We start from the raw sequence: 23,356 nt of genomic DNA, 5'->3' as shown, positions 1-23,356 counted from the left end.
AAAGGGGAATACATAATAAAAAACAAGTACAATAATCTTAAACAATAAAGTCACAACTGGTACAGGAGGAGAGAGTACCCTGCCCGCAAGGGTTCACAATCTACAAGGGATGGGTGAGGATACAGTAGGTGAGGGTAGAGTTGGTTGTGTAACTTTTTGTTGATTACTTCAGGTTGTAGGCTTGTCAGAAGAGGTAGGTCTTCAGGTTCCTTTTGAAGGTTTCCACATTAGGCGAGAGTCTGATTTGTTGTGGTAGAGCGTTCCAGAGTAGGGGGATGCGTGGGAGAAATCTTGTATGCGACTGTGGCAAGAGGAGATGAGGGGAGTAGAGAAGGAGATCTTGTGAGGATTGGAGGTTGTGTGCAGGTACAGTAAGTACCGAGAGACGAGGTCACAGATGTATGGAGAAGACAGGTTGTGGATGGCTTTGTATGCCATGGTAAGGGTTTTGAACTCGAGTCTCTGGGTAATGGAGAGCCAATGAAGGAATTGACAGAGGGTATCACTATGACAGAAGTGTATCGCTATGGGCACTGTGGTCTGCAAAATGGGCAAATAATGAAATATTTGGAACAATAACTCTACCATTGCAGCATTTCTTAGTAGTAAATAAGAAACAAATCATATACTTCTTTTTTTTTTTTAACTGAGAAGGCCACTTTTGCAGTAAATAGTACAACGGTTGTTTAGGATCAGGAATACTTAATTTGTATTCTTTCAGAAACTGCGCCACACCTTCACATGCATTTTGACTCTAGGGAAGCTCAGCTACGTTGACGACAATAATAATGAGCTGCAATACTAGATACAAACTGTGGGCAAGTGTGGCATTAGTTTTGGAAGAAAGCATTTTTTTCTAATCCCTTTTGTGATCATTCTTTACATTGACATTGGTTGTTTATTCTTAGTGTAATTTTTATTAAGGTTATTATAACATTAATAACCTCTTTTATCGTTAGTTAGGGTAAAGTAAATTGATCAAAAAGGGCAGCTGATCAATGGTTAGTTCTTCATGATTAGTAGAACAATGTTGAAGGCACTAAAGCATTTACAGATATAGGAAAGTGAACTATTCTCTATTTCAGATCCAGAATTACATGATGATTGTAGAGAAACTTCAGAGCGACCTAGATCAAGCCAAACGGTCTCACACTGCTGACTTAGAAAGGTGGAACCAAAAGTCTTCCCTCATGCAAAAAGATCTGATCTCTGAATCTACAGAACATCAAGCAGATCTTCTGAAAATGCAAGAGTCCAAGGATAAAATATTGTCTCTTGAAGAAGACTTAGAGCGTGCTGAACTCCTGTACCAAGATGCCAAAAAGAAGGTAATGAGCCAAGAAGGCCTTTGCATATTAACACTAGCTGAAGAGCCCGGCGGTGCCCAGGCATAGTAACTAACTACGGTTAGTTATAATAAATTATAATGATTTTATAGATATATATATATATATATATATATATATATATATATATATATATATATATATATATATATATATATATATATATATATATATACTAGCTGAAGAGCCCGGCGCTGCCCGGGCATAGTAACTAACTGTGGTTAGTTATAGAAAATTATAATTATCCTCCATCCCATAGTCCCGTGCCCATATACCCATCATACATATCCTTCATCCCATAGTCGAGTGCCCATATACCCATCACACATCCTCCATCCCATAGTCCCATGCCCATATACCCATCATACATATTCTCCATCCCATAGTCCCATGCCCATATACCCATCATACATATTCTCCATCCCATAGTCCCATGCCCATATACCCATCATACATATTCGCCATCCCATAGTCGAGTGCCCATATACCCATCACACATCCTTCATCTCATAGTCCCATGCCCATATACCCATCATACATATCCTCCATCCCATAGTCCCGTGCCCATATACCCATCATACATATCCGCCATCTCATAGTCCTGTGCCCATATACCCGTCATACATATCCTCTATCCTTAAGTCCAGTGCCCATATACCCATCACACATCATCCATCCCATAGTCCCGTGCCCATATACATATCTGCCATCCCATAGTCCCGTGCCCATATACCCGTCAAACATATCCTCCATCCCATAGTCTAGTGCCCATATACCCATCACACATCCTCCGTCCCATAGTCCCGTGCCCATATACATATCTGCCATCCCATAGTCCCGTGCCCATATACCCGTCATACATATCCTCCATCCCATAGTCCATTGCCCATATACCCATCACACATCCTCCATCCCATAGTCCCGTGCCCATATACCCATCATACATATCCTCCATCCCATAGTCCAGTGCCCATATACCCATCACACATCCTCCATCCCATAGTCCCGTTCCCATATACCCATCATACATATCCTCCATCCCATAGTCCGGTGCCCATATACTCATCACACATCCTCCATCCCATAGTCCCGTTCCCATATACCCATCATACATATCCGCCATCTCATTGTCCCGTGCCCATATACCCGTCATACATATCCTCCATCCTATAGTCCAGTGCCCATATACCCATCACACATCCTCCATCCCATAGTCCCGTGCCCATATACATATCCGCCATCCCCTAGTCCCGTGCCCATATACCCGTCAAACATATCCTCCATCCCATAGTCCAGTGCCCATATACCCATCACACATCCTCCATCCCAAAGTCCCGTGCCCATATACCCGTCATACATATCCTCCATCCCATAGTCCGGTGCCAATATACTCATCACACATCCTCCATCCCATAGTCCCGTTCCCATATACCCATCATACATATCCTCCATCCCATAGTCCGGTGCCCATATACTCATCACACATCCTCCATTCCATAGTCAACCATTATGACATTATAATGAGCGGCGGCAGGGCTTGCAACCTTTGATGACATCGGCGTCGCCATGGCAACCATTGTGACATAATGAGGGGCGGGGCTTGACACGCACACACTGCTTCCCCAGTATGCAAATAGGGGCATTGTGACATCACAATGAGGGGCGGGGCTTGACGCGCACACACTTTTCCCCCCAGTATGTAGATAGAGGCAAAATTGTTTGGTGAATTGGAACGCGCGGGGTTAAAATTTCGCCTCACAACATAGCTTAGGATGCTCTCGGGGCCCAGACGTGTCACTGTGCCAAATTTTGTGGCTGTAGCTGCGACGGTGCGGATGCCTATCCCGGACATACACACATACACACACACATACATACATACATACACACTTTGAGCTTTATATATTAGATATGTTTATAAAGCTGAGAGTATAGCCCCACCCACTCCACTCCACATAGCCACATTCACTATAATATCCCAAATCATCCCGTCAGCCAGAGCTACCGGACTACTACCCCTATTCCACATCATCCCGTCAAAGCCACCGGACTACTACCCCTAATATCCAACATCGTCCCATCAGCCAGAGCCACCGGACTACTAATATCCCACATCATGCCGTCAGCCAGAGCTACTGGACTACTACCCCTAATATCCCACATCATCCTGTCAGCCAGAGCCACCGGAGTACTACCCCTAATATCCCTCCTCATCCTGTCAGCCAGAGCCACCGGACAACTACCACTAATATCCCACATCATCTCGTCAGAACCATCGGACTACTACCCTTAATATCCCACATCATCCCGTCAGCCTGGGGTCAGAGCCAGAGAGCTGAGTGGTACGGTCCTAAATTCCATACCGGGGATCCCTTTAAGAGAAACCTGGCATCAGAACCAGAGCGCTGAGTGGAATTGCCCTAACTTCCATACCAATGATCCCTTTAAGAGAGACTGGGGTCAGAATCAGCACTGAGGGATTTAAACTAACTTCCATACTGGGGATCCCTTTAAGAGGGGCCTGGGATCAGAACCAGAGCGCTTAGTGGAATTGCCCTCACTTCCATACCGGGGATCCCTTTAAGAGACCCTGGTGTCAGAACCATAGCGCTGAGTGGAACGGTCCTAACTTCCATACCGGGGATCCCTTTAAGAGAGGCCTGACTTCCATACCAATGATCTCTTTAAGAGAGGCCTGGGGTCAGAATCACATCGCTGAGGGATTTGCCCTAACTTCCATACCGGAGATCCATTTAAGAGAGGCCTGGCGTCAGAACCAGAGCGCTGAGTGGATTTTCCCTGACTTCCATACCAGTGATCCCTTTTATAGAAGCCTAGGGTGAGAATCAGAGCACTGAGGGATTTACCCTAACTTCTGTACAGGAGATCCCTTTAAGAGAGCCTGGGGTCAGTACCAGAGCATTTGAAGGCAATTGCCCTGACTTCCATACCAGGGATCCCTTTAAGAGAGGACTGGGGTCAGTACCAAAGTGCAGATTGGATTTGCCCTAACTTCCATACCGGGGATCCCTTTAAGAAAGCCAGGGATCAGAACCAGAACACTAGATGGATTTGCCCTGACTTGCATATCAATGATCCCTTTAATAGAACCCTGGGGTCAGAATCAGAGCGGATTTGCCCCAACTTCCGTTTGAGAGATCCCTTTAAGAGAGTGTGGCGCCCCTGAGGGTTCAGTCGCCACAGAGGTACTGTACCTCCTCCTGAGGTGTAGTATCCCACTTCCCAGGTAAGATGGTTACACCTGACCAGACTCCAGCACATGCATCCAGCACAGACACCTTAGAACAACAGAGCACACTTTATGGCTGCTGCTTTGGTTCATGAAGGGTTCTGGATGGTGGGTGGAGCTTAGAAACACTAAGAAGGGAAAGCTGACAGGAAGTTAGGCCAGTTCCCCTCAGGGGGAAGCAGAGGGAAGACCTCTGAGCAGAATCTCCTGAGAGGGGGAGGAAGGCAGAAGTTCCCCGCAGGGGGGAGCGGAGAGGAGAACTCTCGACTGTGATAATCCCCGGTGGAGGGATAGAGAGAGAACGTGTTTGCAGCAGCCTCCTGTAAGTTGGAGCTGTTGGCAAGGGAAGAGAAGGAAGAAAGATCAGTTGTTCAGAAGGAAGATAGATAAGAACGGAACGTGAGGAGGAGAGAGACTGGGGATGAGGGCTGGTGTGGAGCCTTTCCCTAAGTTCATTGAGCCAAGGCCAGGCGCCGGTATGCGAGGCTGTTTGTGATACTAACGATCCTGCAACAGAAACCGGAGGAATAGGAGTTGAGACCGCTCTATTCCCACCAAAGACTCGAAGACACAGTGGCAACCTATGTGTGAGCTGGGACATGATTGATGGAGTCCCCGAAGCAGGCTACAGCCACCTGTCATACTAGTGAAGTTTAAGTAACATCAAGAAGGAGGCACTTGAGTGTAATTTAGAACTGCAAGTACTTCAGATTAGCACTAGAAAGGAGACGTTCAGAACAGACACACGAAAGGGAGTGCTGTAAGGGTTAATTCCATCTACATGGGAGTTGGCTGAGTCCCTGACCTGGAGACTGCGGCATTGAAGCAGGCACCTGTTTGTGCCAGAAATGTGAGTAAAAGAATTGGAACTGCTCTCAGGTGTGTCATTGCCTTTCTCCTGCGCCAACCCACTCCGCACTGCTACATCTCTGTGTCTAACACAACACCATCTACCTCAACATCTATTCTACTACTGCCCTGGGACCACAACTCTACCTGTGGAGAGCTATTACATCTTTGCTGCGCCCCACCTTCTGTCCCAGAGGATCTGCACCGCAGCGTCGGCTTAACACTTTCATTGCCGAGCACCACCACAGGTGGCGTCACGAACTACCTACCTATAAACTATAACCTCTATTCAACCCATTTTACATTGGACACCCAGGGCCACGGACAGGGGCCACCACCGCCGTGACACATCCCTCTGAGACACCGGCCCGGTACCGAGTAATCCCACAGCCCTGGGGGTGATCCAAGAGCCTGGGGTCAGTACCAGAGCATTTGAAGGCAATTGCCCTGACTTCTATACCCAGGATCCCTTAAAGAGAGGCATGGGGTCAGAACCAAAGCACTGGATGGATTTGCCCTGCCTTCCATACCGGAGATCCCTTTACGAAAAGCCTGGGGTCAGTACCAAAACGTTGAGAGTATTTGCCCTAACTTGCATACCAATGATCCAAGGGAGGGGGGGATTCATTTCTGTCATGTGCTCTGCTCCTGTCTGGGGGGCAGACTATGGCTGGGAGCTTATGTTCCACGGGATGCTAGATTTCTCCCACCAAGTCAGTGTCTGCTGAGGTGTTGTCAAGTGGAAAAACTTGCTCATAGCAACCAGTCACATCTCAGCTTCTTTTAACCAGCTCTGGTGAAATGAGAGATGCTTAGTGATTGGTTGCAAGGAAAACTGTTGCTCATAGCAACCAATCACAGCTCAGCTTCATTTGAACAGCTCTGGTGAAATGAAAGATGCTTCGTGATTGGTTGGTGATACACACACACATACATACATTCACTTTTAAATATAAAGATGTTCTAAGAATATGTAAAGATTTGACATGAAAGCTATATGTAGATAATGCACACTTGTTTTGGACATATTTAGCTTACTATAACAACAAGTTTATCTCCAGTAGGATCGGATCCAGTCTTTCATTTGGAGAATGTGTAGAGGGTTTGTGGGGCAGCTAAAAAGTGCTTCCTAAAAGTTCTATGGCTTTCCACTACATCCTTAGAAGTTAAATAAATTTCCTATTGTTAATTGTTGTATGGTTTACCAGTTTGTGGCTTAGAAATGGAGGGCAAATCCTTAGGACACATTTATGAAGCGTTTTTTACAAATCCGCACCAAGGTGAAAAGACCAATCTTGGCGTTTTGTGAGAGCAATGTTTTGGGTGATCTTTGTTGAATTTTTTGTTTCATAAGGTGTCACATATTTTCTGTTGGTGAAAGTTCTGGACTTCAGAAGGCCAGTTAATCCCTTGAATTTTTTCTTTTGCAAAGTCATGCTGTTGTTATGGGTTCAGTATGAGATTTTGCATTGTCTTTCTGAAATATTCAAGTGCTTGCATGAAATAGACATTGTCTGGATGGGAGCACATGTTGTCCTAAATCCTCCATATAATGCTCAGCATTGATAGTGCCTTTCAAGATGTGTAAGTTGCCCGTGCCATAGGCACAAATGCAACCCTATACCATCAGCGATGCAGTCTTTTGAGCATGCACTGATAAGCTGAATGGTCTTTCTCCTCTAAGTGCTCGATGGCTCTCCTGACCCAAGTTTGTCAGCATGTGTTTCTTTGCAGCTGTCACACTTAGCTCAGAATGGCCGACGGCCAGTCTCAGGATTGTGATACAGTAATCTTACAGCACCCTAACTATCACTAACATCGGCACAGAGAGGCGGGCAGGGGTAGGGAGTGAATATTTAGTTTGATTTACATACGCTTGACTAGTCGACACGTGACTTTGAATTGTCCTGAGCTTACAGCAATAAACTTTACACTTTCTGAAAGGGCTGCCCAAGCCCTATTTCAGTATACTATTAGTATGCTGTTAAAAAAACACCTGACAGACTCCCTTCAAGTAATCAGCCCCATAGTGTTCTGTTTTTTCTAGGATAAAGGTGTATACGAGAAATATGAGTTTATGACTAAAATTTATCTACTTTTCTGCTTCTAGATCACCACTCAAGAAGAAACTGTAAAACAACAAAAGTCAGACATGGAGCAGCTACAACAACAAGTCAAATTGTTGGAGCAAAACATATTGAAAGTCCAGAATAAGGCTAGAGCATCAGAGTCTGCTCAAGAACAGTATAAGAAAAAATACCTATCCCTCAAGGATACTATGAAGTGTCTGGAGAAACATGTTGGTGCCCTGCAACAGCATATGACAGAATCTACTAGTGAGGTAGGAAAACCATGTATTTAACCATGCATTAGGAACTGTACATACACCTGTTCTTAAAGGAAATCAGTCAGCATGGAGTGCTTTCAGAGACAATTCCTACAATACCTTTGAATTGCCAAGTCTGTTCCTTGGTTACTGAAAAATCAGCGTTTGAATTGACATGCAAGTGAGGCTAAAGAGCTATTGTAGATCTAAAGCCATGGTCACTCCAGCTTTAGTCCTGACCCAGCGCCACCCCCTCCTGCTGTCTAACAGCCTCTATGCTGTGTGATTTCCATCAAAAGGAGCTTTCAGTCAAGCAGATTCCCTTTAAAGCAGTTCTAAGTACATGTGATATAAAGAGGATTTCCCATTAAAGTAGTTTTTGTCATCTTGTTTTGATATTCTATACAATCCCATTAACAGTTGGCTAGGAGAGGTTTCTAACTGAAGGGATCCCCATTTCCCTGTTACTATGAATGAGGTGCCTAGAGGCATGGTCACTCTCTGTAAGAGTTTATAGGAGGTATATAAACAGCCAAGATGATAGCGTATATATAGGAAACTTCAAAATCTTCTCATTAGGGCATAAATTACAATGGTGGGTGTGGGTGGCAGGGCGTGTGGGAAAAAAAATAAGTGTACTTTGTGCCTTTTTTGGGTTGGTGCTTGCCATTTTTCCCAGCTGTAAAGAATAGCTCAGAAGAAAAAAAAATAATATATATGTAAAATTTTCAGTTTGTCTGATTTTTCTCTTTATAGGTATATTTTTGAGTAAAGTGTAAATCGCTCTTTTATTCTATAAGCTACTGACAACATGTCTCAGGCTGGTTTCACACTTGCGGAGGGCATAGCTGCGGAGGCCTGCGTAGCTCCTCCGTTAAGTCCCGCCCACTGCTGCACCTCTTCCATTCAGCTTCGCCTACGACGGCATGCGTCCTGTGTACCCTATCTTTAACATTGTGTACGCAGGCCATGCGAATGTATGCTGATGCCTCTGCATGCGTCGAACTGCGTAGAACGCAACATGTTGCATTTTGTGACTTGTGACTTTCCATGTGACTATCCATTTTCCTCTTGATTACATTCCAGAGGTTTTCAATGAGGTTCAGGTTTGGAGATTGGGCTGGCCATGACAGGTGTTTGATTTGGTGGTCCTTCATCCACACATTGATTGACCTAGCTGTGTGGCATGGTACATTGTCTTACTGGAAAAAACTGTCCTCAGAGTTGAGGAACATTGTCTGAGCAGAAGTAATCAACTGTTTTTCCAGAATAACCTTGTATGCGGTTTGATTCATACGTCCTTCGCAAAGATTAATGTTATGAGTTCATTTTCCCCTTCACCATTGAGGTCTGATGAACTCCCTCTTCTGGTGAAGGAAGGTAGTGAGGCTGATTACCAAACACCTGAGCTGGTAGAGGATGACTGGGTGACGGGAATTGCTGACTGGATATAAGGCAGCCGACGCCCTTCTGCCTCGCTGGTGATTTCTCTGAGGGATTCTAGGAGACCAGTCTGATTCCTGCTCCTCAAAAGCTAAGTTTTCTGCCTTGCTTTTTGCATTTGTGTTTTGGTTTTATTTTGCCTTGCTTTTCTGGATTCTGCCATTCCCTGCTGGGGTGAGCTGAATTCCTTTGTGTCTTTTTGCTCTGTCTTCAGAAAATACCTAAGTACTGACATAGTCTTTTTGAAGCCTAGCGTCTTCAGGGCCTTTTTCCCTGTCAGTCTGTTGGCTCTTGTTTTGATAGGGTTTTTGGCGGATTGCAGACAGCAGCTTTTCTATCCTGTCCTATCTAGTTAGCTTGGGCCCCATCATTTGCTCAGTCTATCTTTCTATCTGTGTTAGTGTTTTTTCTTCTTGCCTCACCGTCATTATATGTTGGGGGCTGCGTATTGCTTTGGGGTCTGCCCTGGGGCAGTTTAGATTTCCCTTTCTGTCTTTAGGCTGTGTAGTTCTCCGGCTGTGATCGAGGGGTCTAGGGCACCGTAGGAACCCCCCACGGCTACTGCTAGTTGTTGTTGATAGGTTCAGGGGTCTGCAATCCGATAGCTGCCAACTTCTCTGGTTTTCTGGACTTAGCTAGCATTTCTGTTTTTGCCTCCTACGGTGACTCGTTCATAACAGAATCACCAGCCATACCGCAGATCCTAGGGTACTCAATAGCAGGAAAGAATTTAAAAAAAAAAAAAGGTGTGTATATTTTTTCCTCTATATCTCTGAGGACGTAGGGGGAATTTTTTTTTTCTCTCAATGGAGATAAAGCAATTGTCTGATCGTGTGGAGCAGCTTGCTGCGGAAGTGCGGGGAATTTCCGCCTACCTTGCTCATTCACATGCTGCTGAACCAAAGATCCCTACTCCTGATGTGTTTTTTGGGGATCGGTCTAAATTTTTGAGTTTCAAAAATAATTGTAAATTATTTTTTGCCTTGAAGCCTAACTCGTCAGGGAGCTCTGCGCAGCAGGTTAAAATTGTCACCTCTTTGCTGCGTGGCGATCCCCAGGATTGGGCGTTTTCTTTGAAACCAGATGATCCTATTCTGACTAATGTGAACGCATTTTTTTAAGCCTTGGGGTTGTTGTATGACGAACCTAATGCTATTGATCAGGCTGAAAAGACCCTGTTGGCATTGAGCCAGGGTCGAGATTCTGCAGAATTGTACTGTCAAAAATTCCGAAAGTGGGCGGTCCTTACTACCTGGAATGATAATGCCTTGGCAGCTCTCTTTCGGAAGGGTTTGTCAGAAGCTGTAAAAGATACTATGGTGGGATTTCCTGTTCCCTCTGGTCTTGACAATTCTATGTCATTAGCCATTCAGGTTGATCGGCATTTACGTGAACGCAGGACTGCACGAGAGGTGTTGCCACCTGTTGAACAAGTGTCTGAACCTATGCAATGTGATAGAGTTTTATCCAGGGAGCAACGTCAGAAGTTCAGAAGGCGTAATAAGCTGTTTTTTTTTTGTGGAGATGCCTCGCATATTATTTCTGTCCTAAACGAGAGAAACGTTTTGTACACACGTTTTCTGTGGGTGGTGTTCAACCTAAGTTTCTTCTGGCAATTACTCTGATCTGCTCCCTGTCCACATTTTCCGCCAAGCCTTTTGTGGATTCGGGAGCAGCCCTGAACCTAATGGACTTGGATTTTGCTAAACGTTGTGGATTTCCTATGACACCTCTGCGGACGCCTATCCCTTTGAGGGGGTTGATGCTATTCCTTTGGCGAAAAATAAACCTCAGTTTTGGACCCAGGTGGTAATGCGGGTCGCCCCAGACCATCAAGAAAATAGCAGATTTTGGGTGTTGCATAATTTGCATGATACCATTGTTTTGGGGTTTCCCCGGTTGCAAATTCATAATCCAGTTTTGGATTGGAAATCTGTGTTTGTGGTGAGTTGGGGTTGTCAGTGTGCCCTTAGTGAGGCTCCTGTTTTTTTCCACCTCTCCTCAGTCACATGATGTTCCTGACTATTTGGCGGACTCTTATGATGTATTTAGTGAGAATGAGTCTGCGTCTTTGCCTCCTCATAGGAGTTATGACTGTGCAATTGAACTGAGCCCGGGGTGTAAATTTCCCAAGGGTCGGCTCTTCAATTTATCTGTACCCGAGCACGAGGCTATGCGATCCTATATTAAGGAGGCGTTGGAGAAGGGTCATATTAGACCATCCTCTTCACCATTAGGTGCTGGTTTTTTTTTCGTGGCCAAAAAGGATGGTTCATTAAGGCCTTGTATTGATTATCGTGCCCTCAACAAAATTACTATTAAATATCAGTATCCGTTACCCCTGATTTCGGATCTATTCTCCAGAGTTAAAGGTGCTTGCTGGTTTACCAAGCTTGACCTCAGGGGGGCATATAATCTTATCCTCATTAAGCATGGGGATGAATGGAAGACGGCGTTTAATACTCCAGAGGGACATTTTGAGTACCTGGTGATGCCTTTTGGACTCACTAATGCCCCTTCTGTCTTCCAGTGCTTCATGAACGACATTTTCCGAGACTTTGTTGATAAATTTTTGATTATCTACCTGGATGATATTTTGATCTTCTCCAAGGATTGGGATTCTCATGTGGAACATGTTCGGACTGTGTTCCGGATTTTGAGGGAGAATTCCCTGTATGTCAAGGGATCGAAATGCCTTTTTGGGGTACAGAGGATTTCATTTTTAGGATTTATTTTGTTTCCGTCAAGTATTGAAATGGACCCGGCCAAGGTACAGGCCATTTATGATTGGGTTCAGCCCACTTCTTTGAAGGCCCTTCAGAAGTTTTTGGGTTTTGCTAATTTTTATCGGAAATTTATTGCAAAATTTTCTAGTATTGCCAAGCCATTGACTGATCTGACTAAGAAGTGTGCTGATGTGTTGAATTGGTCTCCGGAGGCTGTTTCTCTCTTTCAGGAGCTGAAGCGAAGATTCACTTCTGCCCCGGTTTTGCGGCAACCTGATGTCTCACTCCCGTTCCAGGTAGAGGTGGACGCTTCTGAGATTGGTGCAGGAGCTGTTTTGTCCCAAAAGGATCCTGTAACATCTAATGAATCCCTGTGCTTTCTTTTCCCGAAAGTTCTCCCCATCTGAACGTAACTATGATGTGGGGAATCGGGAACTGTTAGCCATGAAATGGGCATTTGAGGAGTGGAGACATTGGTTGGAGGGAGCTAAACATCAAGTCGTGGTCCTCACTGACCACAAGAATTTGATTTACCTGGAGTCGGCTAAACGCTTGAACCCTAGACAGGCTAGATGGGCCTTGTTTTTTACACGCTTTGATTTTGTGGTCTCTTTTCTTCCTGGCACTAAGAATGTCAAGGCTGACGCTCTTTCTAGGAGCTTCTTGGCTGATTCTCCTGTGGTGACCAAGCCTGCTACCATCTTAGGCGAAGGGGTAGTTCTTTCTGCCATCTTGCCCGATTTGAGACGTGCTCTGGAAGAGTTCCAGGAGGACAAACCTGAGCGTTGTCCCAGTGGAAAGTTGTATGTTCCTGACCAGGGGAAGAAGAGAGTGATGTCTGAAGTTCATTGCTCTGCATTGGCTGGTCATCCAGGTATTTTTGGTACTAGAGATCTGGTGAGTCGGTCTTTTTGGTGGCCCGCCTTGTCTCGTGATGTCAGGAATTTTGTGCAGTCCTGTGGGACTTGCTCCCGGTCTAAACCTTGTTCTCGCTCTAGTGGGTTGTTGATGCCTTTGCCGGTCCCCAGGAGGCCATGGACCCATATTTCAATGGATTTCATCTCTGATATGCCTGCCTCTCAAAGGATGACTGTTATTTGGGTGATTTGTGATAGGTTCTCTAAGATGGTTAATCTTGTACCACTCCCTAAGTTGCCATCTTCTTCTGAGTTGGTGCCCCTGTTTTTGCAACAGGTGGTTCGCTTGCACGGGATTCCTGAGAACATTGTATCTGACAGAGGAGTTCAGTTTGTGTCTAGATTTTGGAGGACTTTCTGTTCCAAGCTGGGAATTCAGTTGTCCTTCTCCTCTGCGTTTCACCCTCAGACCAATGGGCAGACGGAGAGAACAAACCAGACCTTGGAGTCGTATTTGAGATGTTTTATTTCCGCTGATCAGGATGATTGGGTTTCATTTTTGCCCTTGGCCGAATTTGCTTTAAATAATAGAGCTAGTTCTGCCACTTTGATGTCACCTTTTTTTGTAACTTTGGGTTTCATCCTCGATTTTCTTCAGGGCAGGTGGAGCCTTCTGCCTGCCCAGGTGTTGACACTGTGGTGGAGAGAATGCACCACATCTGGGACCAAGTGGTGGATAAGTTATCTCTCTCCCAGGAAAAGGCCCAGCGGTTTTCCAACCGACATAGGACCATTGGTCTCCGGTTTAAGGTGGGTGATATGGTTTGGTTATCATCAAAAAATATCGCTATGAAGGTAGCTTCTCCTAAGTTTAAGCCTAGATTTATTGGACCTTACAAGATTTTGGAGATCATTAATCCGGTCTCTTTTCGGTTGACTCTTCCTGTCACATTTAAAATCCATAATGTGTTTCATAAGTCCTTGTTGAAGAGGTTTGTTGAACCAGTAGTTCCTGGGGTGGCACCTCCGGACCCTGTATTGGTTGAAGGTAACATGGAATATGAGGTAGAGAAGATACTGGATTCCCATCTGGCTAGACGGAGACTCCAGTATTTGGTTAAGTGGAAGGGTTATGGTCAGGAGGATAATTCCTGGGTCTCTGCCTCTGATATTCATGCCAAAAGATTGGTGCGTGCCTTTCATCGGGCTCAACCTGATCGCCCTGGTGGCGTGGATGAGGGTTCGGTGATCCCTCCTCAAGGGGGAGGTACTGTTATGAGTTCATTTTCCCCTTCACCATTGAGGTCTGATGAACTCCCTCTTCTGGTGAAGGAAGGTAGTGAGGCTGATTACCAAACACCTGAGCTGGTAGAGGATGACTGGGTGATGGGAATTGCTGACTGGATATAAGGCAGCCGACGCCCTTCTGCCTCGCTGGTGATTTCTCTGAGGGATTCTAGGAGACCAGTCTGATTCCTGCTCCTCAAAAGCGAAGTTTTCTGCCTTGCTTTTTGCATTTGTGTTTTGGTTTTATTTTGCCTTGCTTTTCTGGATTCTGCCATTCCCTGCTGGGGTGAGCTGAATTCCTTTGTGTCTTTTTGCTCTGTCTTCAGAAAATACCTGAGTACTGACATAGTCTTTTTGAAGCCTAGCGTCTTCAGGGCCTTTTTCCCTGTCAGTCTGTTGGCTCTTGTTTTGATAGGGTTTTTGGCGGATTGCAGACAGCAGCTTTTCTATCCTGTCCTATCTAGTTAGCTTGGGCCCCATCATTTGCTCAGTCTATCTTTCTATCTGTGTTAGTGTTTTTTCTTCTTGCCTCACCGTCATTATATGTTGGGGGCTGCCTATTGCTTTGGGGTCTGCTCTGGGGCAGTTTAGATTTCCCTTTCTGTCTTTAGGCTATGTAGTTCTCCGGTTGTGATCGAGGGGTCTAGGGCACCATAGGAACCCCCCACGGCTACTGCTAGTTGTTGTTGATAGGTTCAGGGGTCTGCAATCCGATAGCTGCCAACTTCTCTGGTTTTCTGGACAGCTAGCATTTCTGTTTTTGCCTCCTACGGTGACTCGTTCATAACAGATTAACCTGCCCTATTCCTGCCTTGCTGGAATCCTTATGGTCTTTTGCTTCTCATTGATGAAAGGCTTTTTTTCCAGTTATACTTGACTTGAGCCCTGCCTCTAGGAGCCTGTTATGAACTGTTCTTGCCATGCACTTCACCCCAGCTGCCTTTTGCCATTCCTTTTATAGGTCACTTGATGTCATCCTTCGGTTGCTGAGTGACATTCGAATAAGATGACTGTCATCCCGATCAGTGGAGAGTCGTTTTCGCCCTCTGCCGGTCTGTAGCATTGTTGTTCCCAATGTCTTCTGCTTGACCTTGTTGTAATGGACTGCCATCTTAGAAATTTTAAGGATGGAGGCAACATGATGCTCACTGTATCCCTTTGCTAGTAAAGCCAGAATTGAGCCCTTCTTTTCCTCACTCGACTTTTTTTTCAAGTCCTTTGGTTTGGTTAAAAGTTATTTTTTCATTCCTATTACTTTTGGAATATTACTAGCACTCGTTTTGCCATCCAGCTAGTCCTATTGCAAGAGGATTGTGAACACCACAGCAGTGTTTTTTATACTTTCCTTCGTTAAATAAGATTTGGTTCAGGTGATCCCCTAATCAGAAGCACATTAAGTAGAATGAGGTGTACTCTGGTTGGAATTCAGCTGACACTGGAATGGAATGGCTGTCAGACATGTAGAGAAACTGATTTTTATAAAACTTTGCAGTCGTCTCTTAATTTTATATATATATATATATATATATATATATATATATATATATATATATATATATATATATATAGCCTGGTCAAGTGGCTACATCGGTAATCTGTGACTTCTGGGCCAAAACCACATGGACTTCCTATATTCTGCCGGCAACCCCACAACTCTTCTGATTTGTAGGCCTTGGGGGACGTTATCATTGCAGCATAACACATGCATGATGCCATGCTAGGGATTGTCGGCAGGTATCAGAAGGTTCACAAGGCTCTGGTCCGGCAGCCACAGACTAATAGAGTGCTTTAATGTTTAGAGTTGTTTTGTCAAATTTGGTCACACGTTCTCTTTAATCTGCCTTGTAAGCTGGTACTAAAGTTGGAGCTTCACTATAAAAGGTTACACGTCTCTGTAAGAGTAGAGTTCATCTTTCTTGTTCTGGTAGTTTGAACATTTCTGATCGAAATACGAAAGTGCTAAAGTTTATCCCTCTTAAAGTTAATTTGAAATGCAAAAGAAAAAAAGAAAAGTAAAATAAGTATCATATTTGTGTCACGAACATATTTATATTGAACAAAAAAGAATCTGAACTTTTTTTATTTAAGAAAGTGCTTTAGGACAACTGTAAATGAATGATGAAAGGCAGTGATGTTTGATGAAAACAAAATCTAGAATTAATTATTTTTATCCGTAACAGATTAAAATGGTGTTTTTAACTTCTACTATGATAGCGCTCACAGTAATACAGATCGTGTTCAGCAACATTTAGAACTAAAGCCTATCTCTCAGGATGCCTGGTAGAAAAATAATTACTGGCCAAGATCAAAGATGACTTTTTAAAGAGAAAAAAAAAAAACTGGAAAATGTGCCTTGTCGTTTTTACTTTGTAAGAAAATAATGTACTAATGACAAGGTAAAAGAGTGCACTTGTGCAACCTTCTTATATCCCCCCCACCTACCTGCCTTCATCATTGTCTATGATTTCCTAAAAATGAGCCAATTGTAGTTACTCCGGTTGATTTAGTGCCCCGATACAGTAATAAAATAAATTATTTTATTTTTTACAGTTTTTGTTTCATGTCCTTTTCAATAGTAAAAACCCGCTGAGTGTAGATCTGAACATAAAAATAACATAAACGTATAATGAGAAGAAGGGATACACAAATGGAGTGCATGGTAACTGAATTGCTTTTGGTGTAATAAAGTGGAAAAGCTTAAAACACATATTCTAATGTACCCCAGCTAGCATTAAGCAAAACGATTCACTGGACCCTTGTCCAGTGGCCATGTTCGGACTTTGTGGCTTCCAGACCAGAGCACTGTTTTGTGCATTCTGATTACTGCTAATAAATAGAGATGGGGGGACACCTGGATGTTCAGGTCCGGCGGGTTCCGCCAAACAGTACCAAAAGTTCGGGTTTGGGTACCAAAACAATACCCAGACGCCATGAATGGGGGGGCCCTGACATACAGTGTTTGCAATGCTGTCATGTGTATGACAGCGCTGTAAACCCCGCTTCTGATCGGCGGTGAAATCATCACCGCCGGTCAGACAGCCGCTGATCCCACGCTGTCAAAAGACAGCGTGAGCGCACAGATGTGATCACAGGTATAAAGTTTAACTCCGGTCACTGGTGTCAGATGATGGGACTACAACTCCCATCAGTTGCCGCTAATAACAGTGAGAGCAGGAGCGGCTGATTGGAGTATTCCTGGTGAAGTACGTGTTCGATGTCTGTGCCTGAAATACTGTTCGGGTTTGCCCATCTCTACTAATAAATAGTATTCTGATTTCCCTGCTCTAGACCTTTTGGATTTCAATAGTCATCGTCCTTGATTAAAATTGTGTATTAGTCATGCTGACGGGTGCAGTGGAGTAATATGCACTGAAGTCTATTCGGGAGGTGCTCCATTTAGCTATTATGCACCGCCCATATGAAATGTACTTTGGTCAGGTTAATGAGTACACATCCACCATAAATACATTTTTAGTGTAAGTGATGATGAACCTTTTGGCTGCGCTTGGCAATGACCCCTCTGGCTAAGGTTTATCAGAAAGAAAATAGTGGAGCTAACCAACCAAAAGTCTCATTTTTTAGCAGGCCAAAAAAGTTGTACAATTTCAAAAATTATGGAGCAAACTGATGAATTGGGGCCATTGTCTTAGGAAATTCTAATATAGAAGGACTAGTTTGGTACACATACCTATGTAGTAACCAGCCACAAGTAGTATTCGCTGTCTTGGTTCACAGCATCGTCTGTCTTCTATCATAAAACTCAACACAGTGTTGTGCTTTTTTTTTTTAATTTGTTCTTTGTCTCTTTTACCGATTAATGGATGGTTATAGAACTGTCATCTAGTTGCGAAGACACTGCCTAATTCATGGATAACATGAATGGAAAATCTCAAAAGCCTCATTTACATGCATTTGTGTGAATTGCTGCAGTCTGTTTCTTTTACCGTAAACGACTTTCCTCCTTTATTATGTTGAGTAATATAACCACTTTGCTACCAAAAGACCCAACAGGCTGCACATATGCCAGATCCCCCAGCAGCAATTTTTTTTTTCCCTCGTCTCTCGCACATGGCACAGTTGTTTGTTTCTGAAATAATGCTGGCTGCCATCCAAGCCGTTCACTCCACACATGGAATGTAGAGCATGGCCACGTGCCAAGATATAGCGCGCCTTCTGTGTAATGAGCACTGAATTAAGCATCAGTGCCTGAGGAAGTGTGTTGTGGGGTAGCTCTGCCTGGAACATCGATAGGAACAAAAAAGTTAATTACTGTTCACTGCCATTGTGCAATACGTCATTACTTTTATATGCCTGCTAATTATAGCTAAAACAATTGAGGAGATCTTAGCTAATTAGAACACTCGAGGGACCAGAGACACATGCCAAGAATCACTTGGGCACTGTTAGAACGAGTCAAGAGAGTTGGCTTTGTTTCATATTGTCATGTAATTGAGACATCTGAAGAGAATAACAGGTTTTGGATAGTAAATGAGAGCTGCGTAATTTTTTTTTTGGCGTTCTTTTGTAGTGACGAATTTAATCAGATTACATTTATAACCGTAATTAATTTTATCAGCTGCTAACTAATGTTTCCAGGGCATCGTTGACAGACTATATTAGAAAGTAAAACAATCTATGCGGTATAGCCGAAGCAGTACAGCTATGAAAGTGTTTTTTATTAGCGACTTTTAAAGATATATATGTGCGTGTGTATGTACATACATTTATCTATGTACTGGGTACTGGGCGAAATGATTAAATGGTAAAAATGCTGCAGAATAAGAATGTTTTCAAATATAGAAGTTGTAATAGTTTATTTTTATCAATTACCAAAATTCAAACTGAATGAATAAAAGTCAAATTTAAATCAAATCAACATTTGCTGTGGCCACCTTTCAAAGTGTCAATTCTTCTAGGTACACTTGCACACAGTCTTTGATGGAACTCGGCAGGGATGTTTTTCTAAATATCTTGGTGAGCCAACTACAGATCTTCTGTGGATGTAGACTTGCACAAATGCTTCTGTCTCTCCATTTAATCCCACAGCTACTTGATGATGTTGAGATGAGGGCTCTGTGGGGGCCATATCATCACATGCAAATCTCATTGTTCTTCTTTACTCCGAAGATAGTTATGACATTGGCTGTATGTTTTGTGTTGTTGTCCTGCTGCAATATACATTTGGAGCCAGTCAGACACCTCCTTGATGGAGTTCCATGATGTTTAAATATCTGCCTGTATTTCTCAGCATTGTGGACACCATTAATCCTGACCAAAATTCTAGTGCATATAGTGGCATTTTTGTACACCACAGTTCCTATATTTTCATATATATTTGAGCCGCTTGGCTTTGTTGCCTTGTCAAAGGTATGGCTTTCTGTCATCAATTCTTCAAAGAAGAACACTAAAGGCTTTTGACCGACTTCTCCAAAGAGTAGACTTCTGAAGCTACATTCTGAGCTGGTGGCACTTCTGGACATTCTATGATTTAAAAGGAAGTAAGCATGAAGTGTCAATCATTTGCTATACTAAGTTTTCTTGTCCGATCACTGCTTTTACTGTCCTTTGTCATGGCAAAATTTTGGTGCTTCTTCCAAAGAGATAGAAGAGCTCATTTTGATATCTTATTCTGCTTTGAAATCTTTGCCTAGGAGAGGCTTTGCTAGTGTGGTATTACTACCATATGTCTTAACCAACACGAGAAAAATATATGAACAAAGTCCGCTCACCTGGATGGACGTGATGAATTTCTGAGCTTTCACCACCCTGCTTGGGTCTAAGCCAGAGCAACTGCAGCATGCACAATTAGAGAGGAAAATAATCCAGCAAGGAAAAAACTTGAAGTCTTGATTCTAAAACTTAACATTTAATGAGCTATTTTTATATAAAATATATCCATAGACATTGAGAATAATCCATCTCAAGGTTAATAAGACCTACACGTTTCGACTCTACCTCTTAGGGTCCCTTCACACACAGCAATCTCGCTAGCGAGATCGCTGATTTTGTGACACATCAGCGATCTCCCCAGCGAGATCGCTGTGTGTGTGACGGGGATCAGTGACCGGCCGCCCTGCCGGTTATCGCTGATTGTGCTCAAGTGGCCTGGGCCGTTTTTCGATTGCTGGTCTCCCGCTGCCCAGCACACATCACTGTGTGTGGCAGCGAGAGACCAGCGATCAGCGTAGCTGGACGCTGGTTTCTAATGTAAACGTCGGGTATCCAGGAGCCGCGGCTCCTGGATACCCGCTGTTTACCTTGGAAACCGGCGTACACACTGGTTTCCAAGGTAAACTGCGGGTATCCAGGAGTCGCGCGGCTCCTAGATACATGATGTTTACCTTGGAAACCAGCGTGTACGCCGGTTTCCAAGGTAAACAGCAGGTATCCAGGAGCCGCGTCTCCTGGATACCTGACGTTTACATTAGAAACCAGCGTCCAGCGTCGCTGGTCCTGATCGCTGGGGCTGTCTAACGATGTCTCAGTGATCCCATCCATGTTGCATCGTTGGTGGGATCGCTGGGACATCATTATGTGTGACGGGGGCTTTACTCATGGTCTACCCTGATATACCAACACAAAGTAGCAAGTATTTGTGAAGTGTAAAGGAAATGATGATTTTCTGAATATTTTAAAAGTTCACTGGGTATGAATATTTTTTATTGCACTATGTGTCCACAAGAAACTTATATATGGATTAGTAGATGTAAACTGCACTATATAGTTGGGGGCACTAGATTTTTTTTACCATTGTGCAGATGCAGTATGTGCTTTATAACACAGTAAGGCCTCATTCAGATGTCAGTGTTTCACGTACTTGATCTGTTTATTTTCTTGAAGTGGCTTCACTTGGGAAAGCTTGGCAGGTTGTCCCACATTCAATTACTGACCAAACTGATGGAAATCACATACAAGTATTCTAGGAGTGATACCTTTATTGGCTAACCAGAAAAATAAAAAAGTGAAACACTGGATGTCTAAATGAGGGCAAACTGAAATGGTGACTGTCAGAAACACATTATATGGCCTTTGCAAAGCCAACTTTTTAGGTAATTTTATTGAGACCTGATGGAATCATAGAATGTAATAGTCAATAAGTAATTTTCTGTTGGGACAATGTGTCTGAATTGCTAATATAACTAGCTTCTAGTGAAATATATAACATCAGTCCCCAACTAGCCATTGTTTTTAGATTACCAGAGAAGACTGTGATGGAGCCAATGTCTTACCAAAGTTCAATCTGTAAAAATGTCTATGTACAGTAAATTTTTTGCACAGTGTTAACGTAGAATATGGTCACAGTTTTTGATGATCTTTTAATCCTGATGGTATTATGTCATGTCAACCAGCCTCATTGGACGAGTACTAGGGAAAGTTTCTGAACTGCTGATGTGAAGGCATGTGACTGCAGGATGTTTTATTAACCATGGAGGTTGCGAAAGGATTGCCTTTTTCAGAGATCACTCCATTCAAATGAGGACACCTACAAAAAGCAGATTTCTTTTTCAGGAAAATCTGTGGACAACCAGCCGTTTTCCCTGCAGCAGAATGGGAAATATAGACTCACTTGGCAAACATTGCGGTGTATATAAATCCGTTAGTCAACATGTGGCCCTCAACAAATTATTAAAATTAGTGAACTGAGTGCTACACTTCCAAAACTATGCTGACTTTTCATCCTTTTCCAGTGACTTGACTCAAATGAATGGGGGGGTCTTTGAACTGTGGAGATGATCCTACGTTCTCCATTTTGGCTCAGAGAAGGGTGGTGCCTTCATGGGGGAACCCTCCTTATAATACCCATATATATAGACTGGAGTTGTCTTGATGACACAACCCTTTAACATTTGCTTCTAGTTGTAAATAATTTGCCAACTATGTCATCTTTTACCCCAAATTTTTCACGAAGATCAGGTTATAACTTTTCTGACTTTCCTGGTATTGTCCACAAAGGAGACCGGAGATTATTTTTTTTGCCACTATATTTATAGCAAATTTAATTTTTAAGCTATACTGCTTTTCATTGCCTTTATGTTTGAAAACTTTTTGATGATGGGTTATTTCCATTAAGTCCTGTTACAGGCTGTGTTTGTAAGTTTTATTTCATAGCTTAGTAAATGTTATGTAACTATTTATGACATGCTACCTGTGCAGGGGGATTGTTACACTAAATGAAGAATAAGCCATCATTGTGTTTTGTAAATCGTGCTGTTGTGTTTTCCATTACCCGTTTCTCTTTCTTCCCCTAGATATTTTCTTGTGTCACATAATGCAATCTATTATTAAAATGCATAAAACATTGAGTGATTAAAGTCCAAACAAATAATAAACTTTCAAATTTAAGTGCATGTAAAATAATTGCTTTTGAATCCCTGAGTCCCTCTCTTAAAGCATTATAATCATGATTCTCGATACATCTCTTACTGTATTCAACTATGCCAAGTCCCCATTGTATCACTGATTAAAAGTTGTAATTAGAAGCACAGCTAGCACTCTCTATTTCTTTTCATTGCTCATAACTGAAATTATTTCCTTTTTAAATACCCGTTATTTAATAGATGTATACAGCTTGGAGTGGGGGACAATCAGCTTTTAGTAATAGGTGGCGGTTATACAACCTTATTTATAACTTCTGCTATAACAATGCAGGCTATCCCTGTGGGAACTCTTCCATTTTATGGTGCAGTTTTCATCTTTGTAGTCAAGCTCTTCATTGATGGGAAAATAATGTAGAATTTCCACACAGAGAAAAATACAATTTTTGCATGAGCCCCATTCTTTACAGCAGATAATATATAAATAAATTTCCCCTGTTGTCTTGGGTTATATGTTCTTACATAGGAGAAATTTAAAAAAAAAACTTGTTGATAGTTCAATTCCCTAAGTATATGTTCACACAGATTTTGACACAAATTATGTGCCAAAATATGCATGGAAAATAGTTCTGGCCAGGAAAAAAAATCTAACAAAGAAAAAACTATAGCATTCACACCATGGCTAAAAAATTATCATTTATTACATACCAGGTGGAGTATCCAGAAAGAGAGAAAAGGGCGACGGTCATTTCACGCTTCCAACCGCTTTATGGAGAAAAAAATATCCATAAGAACAAATAGCATGCTATTGAGGCCTTATTTAAATGTCAGCGATTTTTCTCATACTCAAAAAAGGACCAATTTTAATCAGTGTTTTTGCTGCCATTTTCATCAGTATTTGGTCAGTTTATCAGTTTTTACCATCAATGTATTTTCTCATATGATAATAAATAATTT

General features: G+C 42.9%; 1 protein-coding gene across 1 annotated transcript in view; it reads left to right on the top strand.

The window, feature by feature from the left end:
• The window catches only part of LOC141053222 (uncharacterized), a 653,087-nt gene that overhangs the window by 125,917 nt on the left and 503,814 nt on the right, over window positions 1-23,356 (top strand). Inside the window, exons 7-8 of the mRNA XM_073550619.1 lie at window positions 1,086-1,328; window positions 7,556-7,786. Of these exons, the coding sequence (XP_073406720.1) occupies window positions 1,086-1,328; window positions 7,556-7,786 (474 nt within the window). The remainder of the gene's footprint in view (window positions 1-1,085; window positions 1,329-7,555; window positions 7,787-23,356) is intronic.

The sequence above is a fragment of the Dendrobates tinctorius genome, unplaced genomic scaffold (genome assembly GCF_039654945.1).
Source record: "Dendrobates tinctorius isolate UK_male_01 unplaced genomic scaffold, ASM3965494v1 ptg000165l, whole genome shotgun sequence".
Classification (NCBI taxonomy): Eukaryota; Metazoa; Chordata; class Amphibia; order Anura; family Dendrobatidae; genus Dendrobates; species Dendrobates tinctorius.
This window is presented reverse-complemented; position numbering and strand designations above follow the sequence as displayed.